At 40.5% G+C, this 25,722-nt stretch overlaps 1 protein-coding gene across 1 annotated transcript in view; it reads left to right on the top strand.

Moving 5' to 3' along the window:
- LOC149202324 (urease-like) overlaps positions 1 to 25,722 on the top strand; it is a 313,306-nt gene that overhangs the window by 131,657 nt on the left and 155,927 nt on the right. Inside the window, exon 4 of the mRNA XM_089399946.1 lies at positions 9,778 to 9,883. Within this exon, the coding sequence (XP_089256072.1) occupies positions 9,778 to 9,883 (106 nt within the window). The remainder of the gene's footprint in view (positions 1 to 9,777; positions 9,884 to 25,722) is intronic.

Here is a 25,722-nt window from a genome sequence, read left to right as displayed (position 1 = left end):
GTTAGGTCTCCTCAATAATTCTACCACCAAAACCATGATAGAGGAAGTGCTCCCATAATTCAAGTCAATCATATCAAGGAATCATATCTATGCTCCAACAAAGAAATATATGTCATGGACAATGCACCAATATAGGCGTTGGGAGGCTAATCATCTAGAAAATTGTGCAAATGGGAGAGTGCTCCATTACAAAAGCCATGAAACAAGAAGATGAATCCACCAATGATGGAAATGGTCTTCTAACCAAAGCACTCTACCAATAGACAACTGAACGCAATCTCTAAAGTAGAGCATTGTAAGGGGCAATAACAAGAGATGAATAAGTCTGCAAGTTGACAACCCTCAAAAGGACACCTCGACACCCACATAGTGGTAGAATAGATAAATTGTTACAAGGGAAGTGTTTATAAGAGTGTGCATGATCAATGTGTCTCTTATCAAGTGCAAAACTCCATCACATCAACTTGTATCAATTTGACATGTGTGGTGAGGATGCCAACCACATGGTAATCAATTGTAAATATGCATCCAAGCGGTGCAATATGGCTCATAAGCCAATATACCGCATGTAGCTTTCTGGGTCATGGTCTTCAATGTAGATCAAGATCGTCATGCTATATGAGGGCGAACAAGGTCCACATTTTGTCTCTCACTAAAATTTGGTTCTCACTAAACTTTGGTTTGTCTTGCATAGGCAAAGGCCCCTCAATTGGTGACATTGCAATCTTACTCCCCTCTAGCATTATTGTAACACCCATACCCTTGGGTGGTATAGAACTTGTAGGGAAACTTTCTGGTCCATGTTGCGGGGGAGCGCCCCCCCCCCTCGAACCCGCTCCTGAATTGCGCTCCGGGCGGGAGCGGCTCGGGAGCGCGCTCCCAAAATCGCTCCCGGACGGGAGTGATTTTCGGGAGCGCGCTCCCTTAAAAAAATTTGCGCTCCTTGGTCTGTTAGGGAGCGACATAGGGAGCGATCGCTCCGACGCTCCCGGAGCGATTTTTAATGCCCGGGAGCGATCGGGGAGCGATCGCTCCCTGATCGCTCCCGGACATTAAAAATCGCTCCGGGAGCGATTCGAGCCGGGCCGGGAGCGGTTCGGCGGAAAAAAAATCCGCCGGACCCGAAAATAAAAAAAATTTAGAATTTTTTTTTGGTTTTATAAGCCCAATGGGCCAAAAAAAATTCATTCTAACTTCATTGAGCTTGAGTTTGGAGCTGGAGCAAGAGCAAAGGAGCGAGGAGCAAGTGCTGAGGAGCGAGGAGCAAGTGCCAAGGAGCGAGGAGCAAGCCTGCAGAGGTAAGTAACTTAGTAATTTAGTTAGTTTAGCTGGTTAGGTAGTTAATTTAGTTAATTTAATTTAGCTGTTTGAGTTTAAAGATCATGTATTTAAATTAAATTAATTAATCCCAATAAATTAAATTAATTTGCAGATTCAAGAATCAAAACTCTACAAACATCAAACACCATGGACCTGGCTATATTTATTGGCATTTTCCTCTTCCTGGTCCCTTTTATGGTTATTATGGTGCTGGAGAGTAGGAAACAGAGGGGGCCCCAAACTGAAGAGGGGGATGAAGAAGCCGGAGAAAGTCAAATGGGTGAAAACCCCAGTGAGGAGGAGCTGGAGGAGGGTGAACATGACCCTCAAAAAACTAAACAAGGCCAAACTCCATTGTGGAAATATGTTCACAGGGCTAAAACAGGGAGAGGGGGTGGAACAATGTTGCACGAAGCGGGAGCGAAGCGGAAGCGCAGAGCGCGGAAGCGTCATTTTCCAAAAATCTAGGAAGCGAAGCGTCCGCGGAAGCATCTGCTATATATATATATATTTTTATATTTTTTTGCATTTATACTCAAAACAAACATCCCAAATACCAAATTAATTGTAGAAGACATGAAAACATGCATATTTTTGCATAAATCAAGATAGATATGGCATCCATGATTCCATTGTAGTTACTAGTATGTACAACAATCATCTATATTCTAGCTATTACAAACATACATCAAATTTTTAAGCATATTATAAAACATAAAACATTTAAGCATATTATAAAACATAAAACATAGAGCATATTATGATTTATCTAGCAAGTGAGCAACTGTCAACATTTGTCATGTCCAAAATTCAAATAATAATGTTTACAAAATATGTCACTTGGTCACCGCCAAGCCAAAAAGGTTCAAAATTCAAATTCACAAGTCTACAAGTCTAATGAGTAATCTATGACAAAAAGAAGTAGATTGTGAATATATCTACTAATCTCTCCTCCTTCCACCACGAATAGAACGTGATGGCGGGCCTCCACGTGGTGGCAATGAAGAAGATGGTCCCTGTGTAAGTCGTGGCACTGGAACTGATGAAGAAGAACCCCCTGCCGTTGGTGTTGAACCATGGAACCTAGAAACCAAGGGACCAGATGGGGGTGGGGGTGGGGGTGGTGGCATATCAACACCCGTGTCATCATCCTAGAATCGCTCAAAAAATTCATGCAAAAAAAAAAACACTAGTTAACAAAAAAATTAAAAACATGAATTAGAGAAATGCTTTATAAGGGAAAATTGGAAAATTCATACCACAATGGACATACCTGGATAAGAGAATCCTCTAATTGCTCTAGTCGCAACACTCCATCCTCCAAATTGGGCTCCTCTGGATTCTTGTCCCAAGTCAACAAGTCTTTATTAGACTTTGCATCTTCACAGTAATGGGACAACAATCGCAAGTTGTAATGAACATAAACCAAGCTCTCTGCCCGGTCTAAATTCAACCTGTTCCTTTTAACACTGTGGATGAAAGAATAAGAGCTCCAACACCTCTCTACAGAAGAAGTGTTTACCACTTGTGATAGCACCCGCAATGCCAAACTCTGTAGAAGTGGAGTAGGCCCTCCATGCATGTTCCACCACTCAAGAGCAGAAAAATGCTCTCGATCTTGAATTGCATGCATGCTCCCAAATGGACCAGTGTTGCTCGTATAGTTGCTCACCTGTCTCCGTACCAATGCAGCCTCCTCATTATCAGGGATTAATCTACTCAATGCAGCCATATATTTTTCGTGAACCTCTCTATCTTGGTGTGGTTTTTTCCTGCTTCCCCCCCCAGGTGCTGGTTTTGAAAGCCATGATGGATGATAGTATTTAGGTGTCAAAACATATGCTAATGCATGCAATGGAACATTTAGCATTTCCCATCGGTTTTCCACCTCTGCACGAATATAATTGTACAAGGTGGTATCTCTAGGCTCAACAATGTCTTTAATCTGCCCCAACATGCTATCCATTTGCTCATACACCTCCCCAATTACTGGTCGATCTGAATCTGCAAACTTGATCATGTAATAAATTGGTTTGGTGAATTGCAAAACATATTTAACCTGTGACCAAAAGTAACTGTCAAGAACAGTGTCCTTGACTGCATTAGCACCATCTGTGTCAGTGTTAATTTCATCCCATGTTTCAGCACACACCAGATTAGTTAAAGCTTGTCTCACCCTCACTAGCCGCCTAAAGGTGAGGTAATAACTAGCAAATCTTGTCTTTGCAATTTTAAGCAATTGCAACTTGGAGTAAGTGCCATAGAAGTAGTTTACCCTTGTATGCCCTGTGATGAATTTAATGAGCTGCTTCCCTTTCCTGTAAACCTCAGCAATCCACCCACAATCTTTGTGTTTCACAATATCATGCATCAAAAGGTTCAATGTGTGAACCAGGCACCCAGACCAAAAGATGTGTGGATGAGTACGCTCAATAATTTTTCCTGCTGCCTTACAATTTGCTGCATTATCTGTGATCACTTGAACCACATTATTCGGACCAACATCTTTGATTGATTTCAATAGGAGATCTGCAATGTTTTGTGCAGTTGCACTGATGGAGGAGGAGTCATGAGATGCAATAAATACTGCACCACTAGAAGAAACACCAAGAACATTTATCAAATGTTGGTTTCTAATATTTGTCCACCCATCTGATACAATGGTTACCCCAGAATCCACCCACTCATGTGTAAAACGTGTCAAAGCTCTTTGAACCTTAGCTTTTTCTCTTTCTAATAACACTGTTCTAGCTTTCTCATAGTTGGGGGCCTTGTATCCTTTTGGGGCTTCATTGATGGCCTTTACCATGTCATGCCAATAGGGAGAGCGAAGCACATTGAATGGTACACCGCAAGCACAAAGAAAACGGACTATCTTTCCATCCACATCATCCCTCCCAGCAACATTAAGGAAATCCCCTATTGTTTTTCTACCTCCAGAGGTTGTAGAAGTACCATGAGGAGATGGGCAACTACCAAATTTAGAGGTTGCACTTGATTCAGAATGAGTTTTTTGTTTCTTGTTTTTTTGTTGTGCAGCCATCTCTATTTGGATGTATTTTGTTCTTTGTTCAGCTGAAATTTTTGGGCAAATTTGTACCCCCACAGAACCCTTTTTTTCATCACTGTCCAGCACCCCACAAAGATGCCTCCTCAGACGGGTATATGAACCACAATATGGTTTTCCTCCATGACAATCATGAGGGCACATCCATTTGTAAGATCCACCACCCTTTCCCCCATCAAGTTTGGTCACATAGTTCCACAAGGGTGTTGTTGTACCTTTCCCATCTTGTGCTTCAGTGTCCCCTTCAAGTTCATCCCCTTCCTCTTCAACCCTTCCTCCTCATCATACATTGGGTCACCAAGTTCATCCCCTTCCTCTTCCCCTCTATTCCTCACCTTTGCCATCATTAAAACCAAGAGTGGAATGATACATAGAAGCCAAAAGAACACCATCTTGGAATATGGATATAGGTGGTGGACAACCTGTAAATAAAGGAGCAAGTAGAAACAATGGGAAAGAGTAGGAGAGGGAGGAGAAAAATACAATTTTTTTTTCAAAAAAACAAGGGAGTTTGGGGTTTGAACTTACCTCTTTAGCTCTTGTAGATGAAGTCCTCCAAGCTCTTGCTCCAAGCTCCTCCTCCTTCTCCTAGCTCCTCCTTCTTCACTCCTCCAAGCTCTCCTCTCTTCTCCTCTCCTTTCCTCTCTTCTCTTCTCCTCTCCTCTCTTCTCTTCTCCAACTCTCATAAACTCAAAGTGAGAAAATGAGAAGAGAATGGGGGCTTTATTCTTTTCTAAACTCACCCTAAACTAACCCTAACCTCACCCTAACCCACCCCCTCATGCTAAGTTAAGTGAACTTTTAAAAAAAATTAAAAAAAAAACCGAGTTTGATAGCTGACCGCGCGGATTCATATGGAAGCGCGCTTCCGGGCCTCGTGAAGCGTGCGCTTCCGGGCCTGAAGCGTTGCGCTTCCGGAGGCCCGAAGCGCCCTCCGAAGCGCGGATCCGGGCCAACGCTTCCATAATTCCAGGAATCGTGAAAAAAAAAAGGAATCGCGCTTCGCCTAGAGGTTCCGGAACGCTTCCGTACGGGACGCGATTCCGGCCTCGGATCCGGGGGGGGCGATTCCTGCAACACTGGGGTGGAACCACTAAATTTCATTGCCCCCATTGCAACACTGATTACACAGGTTCATACACCCGTGCTAGAAGACACCTCTGCGGGAAAAGGCCATGGGATGGAGAGAAACAAATAGGAATCAAAACTTGTACAGTGGTGTCAACAACAGATAGAGCCAAATACATAAGGGAAGAGGAGGAAGCCCAATACAGAACAAAAAAATCAAGGGGTTTCTTTGAACCAAGCTCACAATCACAAAGAACTCCTTCAGCGTCCTCCCAAGGCAGTGGATATGGACATGGAGGCACAGGGTCATCATCTTTAAGGTGTAGAACCATATCAGATTTCCTTGATGAGGGGTGTAGGAATGATGTGGATTCAAAAGTTTACAGGTTTCTCTATGCATGTGGTATACCATTCAATGTTCTACGCTCACCTTATTGGCACGAAATGGTTTCTGCCATAAATGATGCCCCTAAAGGATACAAGAGCCCTGGGTATGACAAGGCAAGAACCGTTGGCCTTGATCATGACTAAGCAAAAATATCACATTCTTTGAATAAAATGACAAGTTCTTGGACTGACCATGGGGTGTCCATTGTATCTGATGGATGGACAAATGTAAAAGGCAAGCCATTGATAAGTGTTCTTGCTGTGTCTGTTAGTGGTCCCATCTTTCTAGCTGCACATGATTACTCAGACAAGTTCAAGACTGCCATCAACATTGCAGAAGCATTACTTGAAACAATTGAGCGTATTGGCCCATACAATGTCATCAAAGTCATCACTGATAATGCTCCTAATTGTAAGGCAGCGGGAGCAATTATTGAGGATAAATACCCCAACATATTTTGGTCTGGATGTTTGGTTCACACATTGAACCTTCTGTTGCATGATATTGTCAAAAACAAAAATGAACAATACCAATGGATTGGTAATTTGTACAAGAAAAGCAAACAAATGATAAAATTTATTACAAATCATAGCAATACCCATGGCCTTTTCCGCAGTTACTCGAGATTGGAGTTGCTGAAGATTTGCGAGGACTAGATTTGGTAGCTATTACCTCACCTTCAGGCGCCTTTTGAAGGTAAGAGAGGCATTAGCTAGCATGGTATCAAGTCCACATTGGCAGGTATTAAAGGAAAGGGCTACAAATGCAGCTGACATGGGAGGTTTTGAAATGGTGGAGGAGGCTGCTCTTGATGGGCAGTTTTGGACAAGTGTGAGGCAGGTATTGGATTTCACCAAGCCAATTTATCACATGATTCGGTTTGCAGATACAGACAAACCAGTGATTGGCGAGGTGTATGAGCAAATGGATACCATGTTGGGGCAAATAAAAGATATTGTTCATAATAGAGATCCCAACTTGTACAAACTAATTCATGATTGTGTGTGTGAACGGTGGAATAAGCTTAATGTTCCACTACATTGCTTGGCGTATATCCTTACGCCAAAATACTACTCTACATCTTGGTTGGGCCAACCTGCAGTAGGGGGTGGGGTTAGGACCAAACCCCATTTAGATTTAGAGGTAACTAAAGGATATTTGGAAGCATTAGAAAAGTTGGTACCTGACAGGGAGGAATGTGCAGCTGTGCGCCTTGAAATAGGCAGATACTTCAGTGGCACTGGTTTGTATGGTAACTTCCATGCAATGGACGACAAAGATAAATTTGATGCTCTCACATGGTGGGAAACATATGGCGGCCACGGACTTTTGCCAAAATTGGCAAAAAAAGTTCTTTCACAGGTTGTAAATTCTTCTTCTGCAGAGAGGTGTTGGAGCACCTACAGCTATATACATAATGTGAAAAGAAACAGACTCAATGAAAACCGAGCAGAAAGCTTGGTTTATGTGCACTACAACTTGAGGTTGTTGAGTCATTACTGTGATCGGGCTAATGAGGATCCCACATATAAAATTTGGGACAATCACCCAGAGGATGACAATTTGGAGGATGGCATTGTACATATTGAAGAACTAGAAGATGAACTTGTAAGGGATGAAAATGAAGCAGTTGCAGCAGCCATGACACCTCCACCTCCACCTCCACTATCTACTGGTAGCAGTGCTCGAGGTCCGAGTCTTGTTCCTTTGCTGTCGCCACCTCCATCTACACCCTCGCGTGGAGGTTCTAGTTCTGGTCGTCGGTCTGTGCGGGAGACTCCTAGAAGACCACCACGACCTGCTTATACTTCTAGAGACTCTCGTGGCAAGGGCCACATGTAGATTTACAGTTTACTTGTCTTTTTTAGTTTCTATTAGACTTTAGTTTTCATAACTGTTGAGTTTTGAGTCCTTGACTCTTGACTCTTGACTCTTTCATATCATAATGATATTTTTTGTAAACATTATATCACTGTGACAATGAAAATTTGAAGTTTGAAGTTGGGCCTTGGCAATTATAACTCATTGGTAATGATTGTGAATTATGAATATGATGCTTTGTGAAAGACTAAAGTTGTTTCATTTCATCTCATTATTCATGTTTCATTTTATAAATTTTTAACATTTCATATCATGTTAACAGTTAGAAGTTAGGACTTAGAAATATCTTCGATATTACTTCTTGTAATGGTTAAACTTAGCTTACAAGTACAACTTTGGTGATCAATGATGATAAATGTTATTGAATTTTGAAATTTTCAATTCTGAAAGCTTGAAGTTGAAACTTTAAGATTGAATTCGATGAATCATGATTTATAAGAGTCTAAGACTCAATATGTTGCAGTTGTAATATGTATTTTACTAACTTGTGGACATGGTTGATGACGATTATAATTTCTAGATGATTGATGTGATATGGTTCAATGATCAATCTATGTTTTTTTATGTTTTTTATGTCTAATTCATCATTCTACATGTTTTTGTTGACATATATGTATCAAAAATTAAAAAATATAAAATATATATATATTTTTAAAAAATCGCTCCCGGATTCGCTCCCAAACCGGGAGCTTCTGAAAATGGTCGCTCCCGCTCCCATTTTCGCTCTCGCTCCCCGCTCCCGCTCCCGCTCCCGCTCCCAAGTAACATGGTTTCTGGTGAATGTGTAAACCCCATGGGCCCATACCATTGTAAATCTAGATGATCTCTTCACAAAATTCGTGCTCAATCACTAGGGTTGTACCCTTTTCGTCCCTAATAATGACATTGTTCATCTATTTCAAAGATGGGGCTTGAGCCCCACAACGAATTCCTACTACATTGCTACAATATGCTCGAAATTTGACAAAGGGAGGGGCGCCATTCCTCAAAGGATTTATAACCTAATCATACTGCTCCTACACTGAGCTTAGCATTGAGGAAATGCACTACTGCATGCACACATTAGTTGATGTCCTTGCAATGCAGTACAACAAATTTAGGGGGTGGAGAATGATCTTTGGATTTACTTCTTTGTTTGTATAAATTGCTTGGATCACTATCACCAATAAACATACACCAATGCATCATGGCCTAGGCAGCTCCCATGGTGGCTGCAAGAGCTCAAATCCTTGCTGCTATCACACACACCTCAACCTCTACTCACCCTTGCACCCTTATATGATTGTCGTATAATGGACTAGGAAATTATAATACATAATTACAATGAAAAACCAAACAATGGTTAATAGATGTCATCTGATAGCAACTAACTGCATTTGCATGTTGGCAAATGCTTTTTTTTTTTTGTTTACCAATACATTGACATGTATGTAAAGTTTTAACGTTAAGGATATATGCAAATTCTTTGAATGTTAGATATATTCTTCTTTCCTATCATTTTGTAATTATTACCAATGATGGCAACCATGTGGGCTGTATTTTAAATTTTTTGCCCCTTCTATGTTCAAACATTGATTTCCTCCTTCCAACCCACAAACCAATAAAGATATTATTATCCATACAAATTCAAATTTTTAAAATTGGAAATGTTTTGAAACAAATATGAGGAGGAGCCCAAGAAAACATATTTGAATTATTTTCAAGCTACTTGGAACTTCTTGTTATGTGGCAAGTAAATTTTTGGGCCTTTGAAATTCGACTTAATATAATTTGGTTTTAGTGAAATTGAAACTGTGGAAAACAAAGAAAATATAGGTTTTGGTCATAGGTGGTATCTTGTAGCAAAGTTGAACTTGCTCGAACTAAAATGTTAATGAGGCTGTTTTCCAATATCTCTTTCATGATGCTGCATGCACCATTGTTTATTCTCTTCACATTTATATTGTGACTAAATTGACCTTGTGAATTTGATAGACCTTCAGTTCATTTATCTTTATGCCTGATCTTTTTAAAATATATGTTCATTTGACGAATAAGTGATCCTAATCTTTAGGTGGAGGGAACATTTCCAGATGGCACGAAATTAGTTACTATTCACAATCCAATTTCAAGTGAAGATGGCAATCTTGACCTTGCGTTACATGGGTCATTCCTTCCAGGTTAAATATTCTCTTTCAACTCCATATTTTGCTGGAAGTTTTGCGTACAACCTTATGCCTTCCCTATTTGGCATTTTCCCTAGGCACCTTAATTTCAAAGAAAGGAGCCTTCTTAGAGTTTATTTTTTCATTGTTAGACGTTTTATGATATTGGTTGCTAAATGTAAGGAGATCACATGATTTGTCGTATGGATGCATGTTTCTAAGCGACAAGCTTGGTATTTTTCATTTATGTTGTATTTCAACATATTTTACTTGTTATCTTGGTTAGTTCCTTATTGGATGCCATTGGCTTGTATTTGTGTTCACTTTTTACACGCATATGTGCACAAAAGTACATTGCTTTTATGCTAATGGCCTTTTCTCTTTCTTATGGTTGTGTGCCCCTAACTTATGTGTTTGTTATGATCACGCTGAAGTGTTAGGGATAAGGAGTTCCTTAGTTAAATGTAGTTTACCTAATCACTGTTATTTGCACTTAATAGTTTCTTTGTACAGTCACCCCCATTAGGATAATCACATCTCTTATGTTCTGGATATGATCACCTTTTTCATTGCATATTATCATATAGTATATCTTTTACATTTGCTATTTTTTTATTTCTGTCCTTTGCATCATATAACCTTATGCTTGTACCTAAGGTGCCAACGACACACTGTGACTATCCAAGTTATGTCAATAGTGGTATGAAGCCTATTGTCTTGGTCATCTCATCTTGGACATGTACTTGGTAGGAATATTTTTGTTCATGACCGTGGTCACGTCTTTTCATAAAAACCATCCACTTTAACTCTGGATTTATGAAGCACCAAGAGGGATAAAAAAGAAATCAAACTACAGGTTTGTTGGTGTTTGAAAATTTAGAGTATATATATGGGTACAAATTGGTGATAAGCATATAGAGATTATTGTACGCCAAATGACATCGAAAGTCTTAATTTCAGAAGATGGAACGGCTAATGTTTTTTCACCGGGGGAACTCAATGGATTATCACGAGCACAGAGAATGGATCGTGCTCTATATATATTCCAAAGAAAACCTCATAGGATCCTCCGTCTTCCCTGGAATACCCAGATGGAGAGCCCAGCCACAGTATATATTCCAAAGAAAACCTCACAGGATCCTGTCTTCCCCAGAATAGTAATATGGAGAGCCCAGCCACAATAGTGACTGTTAACACAATGGTCCTCAACTGCACCAGAACTGTACACCTCACAGGCAACTCTGACTTGAAACAATTTGTTTGAACTGTTTGAGCTAACTCACTGTCTTGGTAATTTTTTAATCACTGTTATTTGCACTTAATAATTTCTATGTACAGTCATGTTGTAATATCCCCAAATAGAGATACTAGAAAAAGTGACAATATTTCCAAAATGAGGGTGCAGCAGAATCCGAAATTTTATTTGCATAAAAAAATCAGAAATTATAAATATGAAGATTACTCGCTGAAAGAAACACAAATATGAAACTGTCCTCTGAATTTTATCTCTAAATCAATCCCCGAGTGCAATAAATGATTGCAGCCCAGAAAAGATGATGTGCTAGGGTCACACAAACCGAAGCTCTTCCACTGAAACACACGCTTCTCTCTAGGGGGAGCCCATATGCCTCTCCGAAACTATGTTCTGGATATGATCACCTTTTTGACTGCATATTATCATATAGTATATCTTTTACATTTGTTATATATTTATTTCTTTCCTTTGCATCATATAACCTTATGCTTTTACCTAAAGTGCCAACGACACACTGTGACTATCCAAGTTATGTCAAAAATGGTATGGAGCCTATGGCTTCAGTTGTCTTGGTCATCTCATCTTGGACTTGTACTTGGTAGGAATATTTTTGTTCAGGGCTGTGGTCATGTCTGTTCCTATGAAAAATCCATTTTAATTCTGGATCTATGAAGCACCAAGAGGGATAAAAATGAAATCAAACTACAGATTTAACGAAATACACAGGAACCTTGGCAGCACCGATAGCGATGAAGTCCGGACCCGATGTGTTTCAGAGGTGAAATATATATATGTTTTCAGGTCCACAAAGGCCGATTTTTCATGTTTTTTAAGGTTTTCGCCATATTGCAAAAATACGAAGAGAACAAAGGGACTGGGCCATCTGCGATAGGCGACAGCGACCCAAAGGGCGGCCTGATGGGTAAATAAATCATTTTTGAAGACTTTTCAAGTCCGAAAGGAACAAACATTGGCGGGAGTTTACAACATTACAGTAGTTTCTGTGTAAAACATAAAACACTCATTATTAAACAGTTTGAAGAGAAACCGAGGCCGAGAGGCATTTGCAGCACAACAAAGCATGCCCAACTAGCCTGAAACAAAAATATCATGGGCATCTACAGCGCGACAACCGAAATCAACAAAAGAGATTGTGGGCATCTCTGTCAAGAGAGAGCTCCCTGCAAGCGCACCCAAAATATCTGAATGCGGTTATTCCTCTGTTAGAAAGAGAAAAACCTCCGAGCCATGCCTGCCTATTGAGGGAATCAAACGGTTAAGGGACAGATCAGACAAGGTTAAGACTCCGAGCCTTCTAGAGAATTGTAAAGGGCCTATAAAAGACAGAAAACTAGATGTAACAATGGTTCAACTTTTGGAGACTGTTTCTCCCCTTTTCCTTTAAGCTTCTCATCTACATTCTAAGAAATATAGGCTTCTTTTGCCATTAGATGTCCATTCCCTTTATGCTGTTCTACGCTTGCACTTGAACAGTTTGTTCAGGTTTTCTGTGTGTGTGAGGCCAGATAACTGTCATCTTATCTCTGCTTTGATATATTAGATTAGCAAGCTTCTTTGCTGCCTGCAGCTAGCCAATTATATGTGTTATACAGTTATTATATATCCATCTGCCAGTATAGTCAGTAAGTTTATTTGCTGCCTGTAGCTAGCCATTCATATATGTTCATGTATGCAATCTGCTGGTACTGTCAGTATTCTCCATCTATCCATTAAATCTACAAACTATTGAGCATTTGTGGTCTAAAGCCTTGTGTTGTTGAGGGTGTTCATGCATGTCTTGTGTGAGAATAGAGCTGAAATGGTTATCTAACTTGATCCAAACCATCATTTATTCCAATAGTTCAAAGAACAATATTGAAGATTACATGTTACCAGGCATCTCTGATCTACAACCTAGGAGAGTTTCTTGGAGTGCTAACATAATTGGCGCCATTGCCGGGGAAAGGAAACTGAAGCTCAGCTTCCCTGGAAACAACACATATCCAGCTTTGATGATAGACAAAGTCTAGGCACATTTTTGGTTGTAATCATCTATCTGGCGACTCTAGTGGAGGCCGAACTTCTTGGCGACTCCACTTCATAGTTTTGGCTCAGTTTGTTAGGCATACTCGGAGAAATCCTCAAAATCTACACACTGACCCAGTACCTGATCCTGAAAAAATCATCAAAGAGAGAAAGGTATTATAGAAAGGAGCATCAGGTTCAGGTAAACCTAAACAACCTCCTATATCTCTACAAGAAAGGCTTGTAATAGAACAAATACATGTTGAGAGTATAGCATCTAATACTAGTAGTGAAGAAAAACTCTCAGAGATTCGTAAAGCTCCTTATTCTTTAGGTTCTCCTTTTGCTTTAAGCCCAAAGGAATCCTCACCTCCTATCCATCATACTCCTTTAGTTCTGTCAGTCACTCCTCAGCCCTTTGTCATTCAGACTGCCAGTACTCTTGTAGCCACCACAGCTATGGCAGGTCCACAAGCACCTACCAAAATGGAAAGAATCATAGCTGCTAGGTATGGACCTCTAATACTGCCCACTCCTCTTAATGCCATGCCTACTGGAGAATATCAGAAATATAGGCCTAAGTTCATTGGGACTGAAGGTGTTACTGCTGAAGAACATCTTGAGTCATTCTATAGCTATGCTGATAATCTGGACATTAGTGAGGATGATGTGTGGATGAGAGTCTTTGTCCAAAGTCTAGAAGGAGAGTCTAGAAAATGGTTTAGAGAACTAACCCCAAGATCTATAGCAGATATCGAAGCTTTAGATGATGCATTCCTAAAGCATTGGGGGGATAAAAAGGACCTCCTCTACTACCACACTGAGTTTGGCAACTTAAAGAGAGAAAATGGTGAGTTGCTGTCTGATTTCAATAAAAGGTTTAACCGTATGTACAGCAAGATTCCAGCTGAAGTAAAACCCACTACTACCTCTGCTAAACTCACCTATGCCAGTGCTTTTGATTCTGACTTCTGCCTACTGTTGAGAGAGAGGCGATGTGCTACTTTGGCTGACATGCAGGATGCAGCCTTGGAAGTGGAATCAAACATCATGGCTGCTGAGAAACTCAAGGGAAATGTTGATAGAAGAAGACAGAGGGGCGAGTCTTCATCATCCTCTGATCCTAAGATAGATAAAATGACCAAAATGATCGAGTCATTAGCCTCTAAAATCTCTAAATTGAAGGTTGAGCAGCAACCAGGGAAAGGAAGAATGCCTAATACCTTTGCCCCAAGAAATCCAAATCCAAATCCATATAGAAGAACGAATGAGAAGTTGCAGATTTTGCAAAGAAACAAAAATGCAAATGAAGACCAAAGGGTGAAGGCTCCTTTTCAGAATGCAGTCATGGAAGAAGAGTAGTTCGAAGAAGATGATGAGATCCATTGTCTAGAAGACAAAGGCAATGCTTCCTTTTTGACCTCAGCTGCATATGAAAAGTCATTATGCAATGACCAGATCAGCCAGGAATGGGATGGTGAAGCTATTCTACAAGCTGTAGATCAGCAAAGATATAATTTAAGGTCAAAGATAAATAATGCCAAGGAAACTCCTGTTCAAAGAGCTGCTGTCCCTACAGTACCGCAAGCTAATAAGCAAAAACAATTGGCAGTTGATCCCATCATCCTCAAAGCTCCAACTCATGAGGTAAGAGGCCTCGACAAGTCCCCTTCTCCTTTCAGTTTGCAATCAGAAATTTAGAAGCTAAGAATACCTATGCCTCTGATTGAACTAGTGAAGAATGAGTCCTTCAAAAGATCCATCCTCGAGGTCCTTGAACCTAAAGCCATCCAAGCCTCTACTGACTATGTAAATCTGCAAGATGACAAGCCAGCTGTTATCTTCAGCCCAATGATTGAAAACTGTGAAGACAACTCCCCATCATTCTATGTCTCTCTGACTATTCATGATAAAATCCTTCACAACTGCCTTTTGGACACTGGAGCCAGCCATAATCTAATGCCCAAGGCTGTCATGGATGAGTTGGGTCTTGACATCACTAAGCCTTATCATGACCTGTTTTCTTTTGACTCTAGAAAAGTGAAATGTCTAGGGTTAATCAAGGACCTAGCCATCACTTTGTCTCAGCTGCCTATGAAAAGCATGATGATGGACATTGTGGTAGCAGATGTACCTCCCAAGTTTGGCATGTTACTTTCCAGAGGTTGGATCAAGAGACTAGGTGGATCATTACAAAATGATCTGTCCTATGCTACTGTCCCAGTTTTCGGAGGTGAGGGCAAGAGATTATACAGAGAGGCGCAATTGTTTTATATAATCAACGATGAAAAGATTCCCACCAATCATCCCATATATGCTATCGACATTGATTTTGGAGCTTGTATCCTTCATATTGAAGAATCTCAGTTGGCTTCCATGCAGCTCAGGAAACCAGTTTGCCAGATCGCTGAGGAAGAAAACCCATAGATTTGGGATATGTTTTTTGATGGGGCTTGCTTTAAAGAAGCTGCAGGGGTAGGTGTGGTCCTTGTGTCCCCAACACAGGAATACATTCATTTATCTTTCAAATTAACCTTTCAGGTCACAAACAACATCGCAGAATACGAAGCTTTAATTCTGGGCTTAAGCGTTGCTAAAGAAATGGGTATCAAAGGCCTGAAAGTGTTTGGAGACGCAGACCTCATTATTCAGCAGGTAAATAAAATGTTCCAAGCTAAGCATCCAAGGCTGAAGGCATATAGAGATGAGGTATGGAGGCTCAAGGATTCTTTTAATGATTTCAGCATTTCTTATATTCCAAGAATGAAGAACCAGCTTGCCGACTCCCTCGCTGTCTCTGCTAGCATGTTTATTCCTCCTTTGCCTCCTAAATTGACATACGAAGTTCAGGTAAAATACAGACCGTCTCTGCCTGACAATGTCAAATATTGGAGGGTTTTTGAAGACGATGAGGAAATTAACAGATTTTTGCAAGTTGTGGAGGAATTTTCTGAAATGCACATCGATCAGGAAAATGAAGCCATGGGAGAATGCGGCCAGCCCAAGCTAAAAAGCGAGATCGACCGAGGAAGCATCGTCCAGCTGCCCAGTAATTACATACCAAAAGGATTGGTGCCTCTAGAGAAGCTTTTCGATCAAAACGATGTGCCATATAAGCCTGCCGAAACAGAAAATGAATCTGCTATTCGTAAACATAATATAGGGAGCCTAGCCCATCCAAAAAACATAAATCTGTCCGTGCATTTGTCCTTTGCCCAGAATTCCGGGTATTGCACCCTTATGAAGCAATTCACTGACATTTTTGCCTGGTAATACAATGATCTTAAAACCTATGATGCAGACATCATTCAGCATAAGATCCCATTGGAAAAGAATACCACCCCTTTTAAGCAGAAGCTAAGACCTATCAACCCTCTCTTATTACATTTGATTGAGAAAGAGATCAAGAAGCTATTGGATGCCAAAATTATAGTGCCCCTAAGATATTCAAAATGGATAGCTAACCTTGCGGTAGTAAGAAAGAAAAATGGAGAAATCAGGCTTTGTGTTGACTTCAGAAATATGAACAAGTGCTCTAAAAAAGATAACTATCCCCTGCCTAAGATGGAACACTTGCTGCAAAGAGTTTTAGGGGCTAGAGTCATGTCTTTCTTAGATGGATTTTCAGGTTACAATCAGATTGCTGTACACCCTGAAGATCAGGAAAAGACCGCCTTCACTACTCCTTGGGGCACTTTCATGTACTCCAAGATGCCTTTCGGACTGATGAATGCTGGCGCTACCTTTCAAAGGGCCATGGACATAGCCTTCGTGGGAGAGAAGGACAAATTTGTCCTTATTTATCTGGATGACATAACAGTCTTCTCCAACAGCCACAAAGACCATTTACAGCATTTGAAGAAGGTCTTCCTAAAGTGCAGACAGTTTGGAATTTCAGTCAACCCAAAGAAGTCACAGTTTGCTCTAGAAGAAGGCAAACTTCTGGGACATATTGTTTCTGCTGAAGGTGTGAAGATTGATCCAGCCAGGGTTCAAGCCATTCAGACATTGTCCATCCCAAGGTCAAAAAGGGACATTCAATCCTTCTTGGGTAAGATTAACTTCGTAAGGAGGTTCATTCCAAACTTTGCAGAGCTTGTAAAGCACATCACTTCCATGTTGAAGAAAGGAGCAGAAATAAAATGGACAGATGCTTCAAGAAGCTCTTTTGAAGCCATCAAGCAAGCTATCATGGAAGCTCCCACTCTAATCAGCCCAGATTACACTAAGGAGTTTTGTATCTTCTCTTTTGCCTCTTATGATACACTTGCGGCAGTTTTGTTGCAGAAAAATGATGAAGGCATAGAGCACCCTGTGGCCTTTTTCAGCAAAACTTTAAGGGATGCTGAACTAAGGTATGACCTTATCGAAAAACAAGCTTATGCTCTCATAAAGTCTTTAAAGGCATTCAGAATTTATATTTTGCATTCCAAAGTAGTTGCATATGTACCTTCAGCCTCAGTAAAGGATGTCTTAACTCAGCCAGATATTGATGGGAAGAGAGCTAAATGGATTGCAAAATTCATAGAGTTTAACATAGAGGTGAAGCCCACTAAGCTTGTCAAAGGCCAGGGCTTGGCTAAACTTATGGTTGAAGAAAATTGCAGCTTGTTAGATATAAATTCCATGGGTCTAAATTCAAATTATGAGCAGGCAGAGGGAGCAACAGAAGAGCAAAAGCAGGATCAGTCTTTGGCTGAAAATCTAGTCACATGTGAATGGTATTACAGCATAGTTCATTTTTTGCAAAAGCTAGAAGTCCCTCCAGGACTTAGCTCAAGTCAAGCTCGTGCCATTAAACTCAGATTAGCGAAATTCTACATTAATAAAAATCTGCTTTATTGGAAAGACCCATCAGGAATCCTCTTGAGGTGTCTAGATAAAGAACAATCTTTGGAGGTTATACACCAGTTTCATTCTAGCATCTGTGGAGGGCATCATTATTGGAAAACCACAACTCACAAAATCTTGAGGGCTGGATATTATTGGCCTACTTTGTTCTCCGATGTGTTTTCTTTTGTAAAAGCTTGTGACAAATGTCAGAGGTTTGCGGGAAGACAACAGCTAAAATCTTTGCCCTTAAAGCCAATACATGTCAGTGGTCCCTTCCAGCAGTGGGGCTTGGAATTTATAGGTGAGATCAACCCACATTCCAGTGGCCAACACAAATGGATCTTAGTAGCCACTGATTATTTTACCAAGTGGATTGAGGCTATACCCACTAAGAATGCCAGTCATCAAGTTGTCATAAAGTTCTTGAATGAGAATATTTTCACTAGATTTGGTTGCCCAACCAAACTAGTCACTGATAATGCAACAACGTTCAAGGCAAAAGAATTGATGGACATGACTGAATCCATGGGCATTCAAGTGGTGCATTCTACCTCATATTATCCTCAAGGCAATGGCCTGGTGGAATCATTTAACAAGAGCCTGGTAAGGGTAATCAAAAAGCTGTTAGAGGACAACAAAAAGAGCTAGGATTCCAAGCTAAAGTTTGCACTATGGGCTGACCGAGTTACCATAAAAAAGTCCATAGGTAATTCTCCATTCAAATTGGTTTATGGTGCTGATGTTGTTTTCCCCATCCAGCTCATCCTCCCTGTGGCTAAATTCTTGCAAGAAGAATAAGATGAAGAGAATGATATGGTAAGAAGAATGAATAACCTAGTTGAACTACATCAGATAAGAGAGCAGCTGGTTGATAAATCAAAGGCTCATCAGAGGGAAATCAAAGAAACTTTTGACAAGAAGGCAAAAGCGGACAAGCTCCAAGTTGGTGATTGGGTACTTAAATGGGATGCATTTAAAGAAAAGAGAGGTAATCATGGCAAGTTTGACTCCTTGTGGACAGGTCCTTTTGTCATTGCTCAAGTTTGGCACAACAATACATTCATCCTGCACAATCTGGAAGGAGAAGATGCATTTGGTAGCCCAGTAAATGGGCGGTTCTTGAAACTCTATTTCATTTAAGGCCTTAAAGCCTTGGTATTGTAAATATGTTTTTCTTTCAGTTTTTATTTTTATGCTAAAAAGACTCCATGCCCAATGGAACACTAGAAGGAAGATTTAAATTTTGTTTTTATAGGAAAGGCATTGATCTACAGTTCTTGAAACCTCACAGGGAGGCTTTCATCCCCAGAAGGAGCCAATGTTAGCCTTGGAGGCAAACGGCCCAAAAATGGATCCATATATGTCCTAAAAGTCTCCAAACTTGCTTAAGAATTATCCCAAAGGATCCAAGTGTGCTCCAAGATTCTTCAAAATCCTCTTAAGGGTTGTTTGAAATCAAAATGGTCGAAGGAGGAAAGCCCTTAAAGGGGAGGAAATACACTATCGGGAGGTAGGAAACGCTTGAAAACCATTAAAATTCCAAAATCACAGGCTTAAAGTGAGAAGGCACAACAGCCGTTAGATCTGGCCGATCAACGGCCCAGATCTAATCGGCGGGTTGCATCAGCGGAGGCAAATCAATGCAGACCATGGGGCGATGGTGATGGCGATCGACGATTAAACGAGGACCGTCAATCGCATACGCGGATCAACGGCCCAAATCACATCGACGGATCGCAGATCGGGAAGACCAAAGGGGCGGGGCCTTTACATATAGCGATATGTGATTGCGATCAGATCGCATCGCATTATCGCATCAGTGCTAACCAAAGGGGCGGGGCCTTTACATATTCCTATGTGCAATGCGATAAGGCTGGACTCGACGACATTGTGAACGATATTCCATAATATTTCAAGTCCGCACCCAAGCATTTTGTAATGCATTCTTCATATATTTCGTTATTTAACGAAATACACAGGAACCTTGGCAGCACCGATAGCGATGAAGTCCGGACCCGATGTGTTTCAGAGGTGAAATATATATATGTTTTCAGGTCCACAAAGGCCGGTTTTTCATGTTTTTTAAGGTTTTCGCCATATTGCAAAAATACGAAGAGAACAAAGGGATCGGGCCATCTGCGATAGGCGACAACGACCCAAAGGGCGGACCCGATGGGTAAATAAATCATTTTTGAGGACTTTTAAAGTCCGAAAGGAACAAACATTGGCGGGAGTTTACAACATTATAGTAGTTTCTATGTAAAACAGAAAACACTCATTATTAAACAGTTTGAAGAGAAACCGAGGCCGAGAGGCATCTACAGCGCAATAAAGCATGCCCAACTAGCCTGAAACAGAAATATCATGGGCATCTACAGTGCGACACAACCGAAATCAACAGAAGAGATTGTGGGCATCTCTGTCAAGAGAGAGCTCCCTGCCAGCGCACCCAAAATATCTGAATGCGGTTATTCCTCTGTCAGAAAGAGAAAAACCTCCGAGCCATGCCTGCCTATTGAGGGAATCAAATGGTTAAGGGACAGATCAGACAAGGTTAAGACTCCGAGCCTTCTAGAGAGCTCAGGAGCATTGTAAAGGGCCTATAAAAGGCAGAAAACTAGATGTAACAATGGTTCAACTTTTGGAGACTGTTTCTCCTCTTTTCCTTCAAGCTTCTCATCTTCATTCTAAGAAATATAAGCTTCTTTTGCCATTAGATGTCCATTGCCTTTATGCTGTTCTACGCTTGCACTTGAACAATTTGTTTAGGTTTTCTATGTGTGTGAGGTCAGATAACTGTCATCTTATCTCTGCTTTGATATATTAGATTAGCAAGCTTCTTTGCTGCTTGTAGCTAGCCATTTATATGTGTTATTATATATGCATCTGCCAATATAGTCAGTAAGTTTATTTGTTGCCTGTAGCTAGCCATTCATATATGTTCATGTATGCAATCTGCTGGTATTGTCAGTATTCTCCATCTATCCATTAAATCTACAAACTATTGAGCATTTGTGGTCTAAAGCGTTGTGTTGTTGAGGGTGTTCATGCATGTCTTGAGTGAGAATAGAGCTGAAATGGTTATCTAACTTGATCCAAACCATCATTTATTCCAATAGTTCAGAGAACAATATTGAAGATTACATGTTACCAGGGATCTCCGATCTACAACCTAGGAGAGTTTCCTGGAGTGCTAACAGGACCACCAGCCTCCTGATTTTGACCTTCTGCAATTCAATCTTTTTTTTATTCAAATTGATGATGACCTGGCCCATCCTTCTAACAGTCCCCTAACATATTGCCATAACTGTCCCTGATGTCTCTCAAAACATCACATTCCAAAATGAAATGTTTTTCCGATTCCACTGCCCTAGAATTGCAAAAAGTACATACTCGTTCTTCCCAAGCTTCGTTAGGTCTTTTCCACCGTCCTATTTCACGCCAGAGTTGATGTGAGTTAGTTCTAATTGAGCAATACAAATCTTTGCTCTCCACGAAATGTTAGTTCCAATGTACTCTTTTGTTAGGGATCACAAGTGGGGTTGAATTCTATTGATTTCTGGTAGCATCGGATGTGCTCTAAGCCTCAAAATTTGCAGGGAGGCTTGGACACATGTATTCCACAATACCAGAGATTGTTTTGGGAAATTCCACCTCGAGACAATTTTATTAAAATAATTAATTTTTTTAATGGGTGCTTAAGTCTAAATTTAAGAAATTAAAATAATTAAAGGGTATTAATCAAACTGTAGGTGAAACTTCTAGAAGAAGACGAGGATCAAGCCAAAGTGATCTGAGCCATTGATTAGAATCTAATCTAAGCCGTTGGTTCTCAACTAGAGGATTATAAGAGGAGGCTTGATGGGCATTTGGAAAACACATTAGAGAGAGATCAAGAGATCGAATTTCTCAAAGAGGGCAACGCAACAATTATTAGAGGATCGATTGAGTGGTTTCTTGTAGTGAGGGGCAGGGATAGTATCTAGAGGGAAGTTTTCCTAGACCGGAGAGTACAAGGCCGAGAGGGTAGAGAGACGTCCAGAGAGTACAAGGCCGAGAGGGTAGAGAGACGTCCAGAGAGTGTGATGCAGGGCCACACAGAGCTACATTGTGGTAGCATAGAGCTTCAGAGGGAGATCGAAATTCTACTGAGGAACACCCAGGATCTACTGCCAGAGTCGGGGTGTGAGACCGAGAGCCCTGAGAGCTGAAGTTTCCAGCCAACAGAGGATCAGAAGGAGGTGCAACGCAGTCCCAACTACAGTGACAAAGTGACAGTGTAGGGTTGACACAGTACTGCGCAGAGGCAATGCTGAGGCTCACCTCCAACATAGATCAGTGCCAGTTCTTCCAGTGACAGGGTGAGATCATCTCACTACACTTTTTGTCCAGTTTCTCTCTGTATCGGATAGCCAGTTGGGCATCCAACGAATTGTACTCAAATTTACTACTGCTTAATAATACAAACCCTCAGTTGTTGCACTGATTTTCCCACACTGGGTTTTTCCGGGGACATTTGTCCAAAAATAACTGTGTAGATGTGTGATGATTATTTTTCTCTTGTGTTGTATTTAGTTTCCGCAATATTTTTATTTGTGTACGCTGCAGTGTATGTATTTCAATATTTGCCGTAGAAAACTACAAGTAACTTGTTCAAGTAATTTAACAAGTAGGAGAAATATCATCAGTTTGCTGCAGTAAGAATCGGGTAACTGATTTTTCACAAATTCTTCAACATAGTACTTCTTCTTTCTACCCAACCCTTTCCCCCATATATGTTTACGAAACTTCTCCATAACAAAATTCTTTAACTCTTTGCCATTTGTGGGACAAGCATTGAGGTAGATATTCCATTTTTGCATCCATTTGTTGTTTCGTCTCATCCATGTTTTCTTTCTTTCAGTGTTGCGAACATTGTGGTCATGATTAAATCGGCGAGAGGAAAAAATCAGAAAAATCGCAAAAAAATCGGTAAAAATCAGGAAAATATCGGCAAATACAAAAATATTCATTTTTTTCAATTTTTTTAATATCTAAAGCATCTACAACATAAAATAAATGTGTTGACACATAAATATGATAAAAGAACTAATATATAAGATGTGTAATATCCATTTCTAGTGCTACATCACAGATAACAATGAATCATGTCTTGAATAGTAAGTCTTGAGTCCCAACTCAAACTCAAAATATCAACAAAAATATAATAATGTATCTCATACCATGAGTCATAATGTCATATACAATGAAATGAACCAAATAACTAATACTACTGATTTCCTCTACCCCTCTTGCGAAGAAATGCAATAGCTTTCCCTCTATATGTAGATGGTAGTGGAGTTGGCAGTGGACTTTGCTGTGCTCTAGAAGCTGTAGAACTGGGAGCTACAAGAGGTAGACCACGTCCTCTACTGGTGACAGGGGTAGCCTGGATAGGTGGTGTCACCTCCTCCTCTTATTGATCCGCCTCCTCCTCTACCCTTTCCACTACCTCCTACTCTAACCAATCAGCGACAGACTCCATGAGAGGCCTCTCGGTCTCAACCCTCCATGCAGCAGTGGTGTCAATTCCATCCAATGAGATGGCCTCCACATCAGGTGTCCTTTCAAGTTGCCTCACCCACAATTGAAGATTGTAGTAGACGTAGACCATGTCATTAAGTCGCTGGGACTCCAACCTGTACAAGGGTCATAAAATAATAATTATAAAAAAAAATATTATTTAATGAATTCAAAAATTTAATTGGAAATTTGGAGTATTTTAAATTTTAACCCGTTGCGCTTCTTGGTGTGTATTTTTTCAAATACACTTCGGTTGTGCTCGCATCCTGAGAAGATACATGTTTGGCTGAGCATTCAAATGGCAAGCCTTCGCAGATTGGGTACTTTGACACCATAGCTTCTCCACCATGCATCTACAACAAAATTACAAATAAGATAAACATAAGAAAAAAATGAAGTTTGAAAGTCGAAGCAAAGTATGATGTTATGAACTTGAAGAGACAATGAAATTTGAAACAAACTAAAACATATATGGAATTTTAGTCTTCCTATCAACCACAACCATGTCAAAGCTAAATGTGCCACCTGCCATCCTGTATATCTCCATTTTGTTAGAGATTTATGCACGTTCTGCTGGAGATGGCACCATCCTCTAAACACAGGTGAAGAATCCATCCATGACCTTAGCATCAAATAAGAACCCACAAGAATAAGCAAATGCGGGTTTCAGATAGATCCTTGCAGCATGAATGAGATGATGGAGTGTATTGTTCCATCGTTCATCAATCACTTCCCATAGGAGGAGTTGTTTCTGAAACCCCTCATCTCCCTTATCATCAGAGTAGGTCCAAATGGATTCTTTGGCCCTGTTCATGGCCTCATACAAGTAGCCCATTGCAGGCTTGTCACCATCAACTAATCGAAGAACCTTTATCAAAGGTTCAGTAATGCTGCACACCTCCTGCACTCTTGCCCATAAGCTTTCGTGGTATGAAACTAATTTGCATATGGCCTCTCCCTTTGGTTTGCGGCTAAATTCCAAAGCACGCCACTCATCTAAAAGAAACACTCTTCACATCTCACATAGAATTGAAGAGGGATTGAAGAGATATGAAACTGGTGGCAAACCGTGTAATGGCAGGGTGCACCAACTCCTTGTTGTTGGTGAATGTTCTCATCAAATGAAGCACAGATGCATGATTATATATAAATTTTGTAATGCTTTTTGATGAGTCAACAATATCTTTGACAAAAGGATTTTTTCCTACGTCCTCCAACATCAAATCAATGCATTGTGCAACACAAGATATCCAAAATAAGGTAGGATGCCTCTCCATAATCATCTTGCCAACAACAGCATAATTTGTAGCATTGTCTGTTATGACTTAGACAACATGTTCTGGACCCACCTCTAGAATAAATACATCGAACAAATCACATAATAATCGTGCATCTTTTATATGTGTAGATGCATCAACATATTTCATAAACATTGTCCCCTTGGGACAATTAACCAAGAAGTTTATAAGGCTTCTACCCTTTTGATTGGTCCAACCATTTGACATCACAGTGCATCCTGTGTGTGCCCATGATGTCCTAAACTCCTCCAATCTCTTGGTGCAATCAACCTTTTCATTTTGAAGAATGCGCCCTTTAAAGTCATCATAAGAAGGGACTTTGTACCTTGGGCCAACAATTGCAATAGCGTCAGCAGCGGGCTGGAAAAATGGATTGTTCCTTGCAACGCTGAAAGGAATATCACTCCAAAGAAGAAACTTGTCCAACAACTTGTCAGCGTCTTCTTTCTCCCTTTTTTAATAATTGAAGAGATAGATGGTTGTGAACCAGGTGTGGTTCTAGGAACAAAATATGACGAGGTAGCTACAAGGTTGGTTGTAGATACTAATGCTGAAGTAGAACCAGTGCCACTCTCATGTTCACCTCCTAACACTCCACTCCCTAAGTTGACTCTTTAGAGTTGACTTGGACAGTTTGGTTTTCTCTATTTCTTCCAATGATCTGAGGGTTCTTTGGATGATTTCCGGAATTGTATCTGAGCAAGACCCTACCTCATGTCTAGGGATTTGTGCAAGGTGATACTTCAATCTGTATACCCCCTCGTCATATGATGCCCACATAATTTGCAAATCAAGTTTGATCTGTCAAACCCTCTAGGTTCACCAAATTTCTACAAAGGGTCCAATTTTCTTTGCATGTTTATAACTTTGTTGAACTCTTG

The sequence above is a fragment of the Pinus tabuliformis genome, chromosome 2_1 (assembly GCF_031772625.1).
Source record: "Pinus tabuliformis cultivar Carrire ecotype Pingquan chromosome 2_1, CPIR1, whole genome shotgun sequence".
Classification (NCBI taxonomy): Eukaryota; Viridiplantae; Streptophyta; class Pinopsida; order Pinales; family Pinaceae; genus Pinus; species Pinus tabuliformis.
This window is presented reverse-complemented; position numbering and strand designations above follow the sequence as displayed.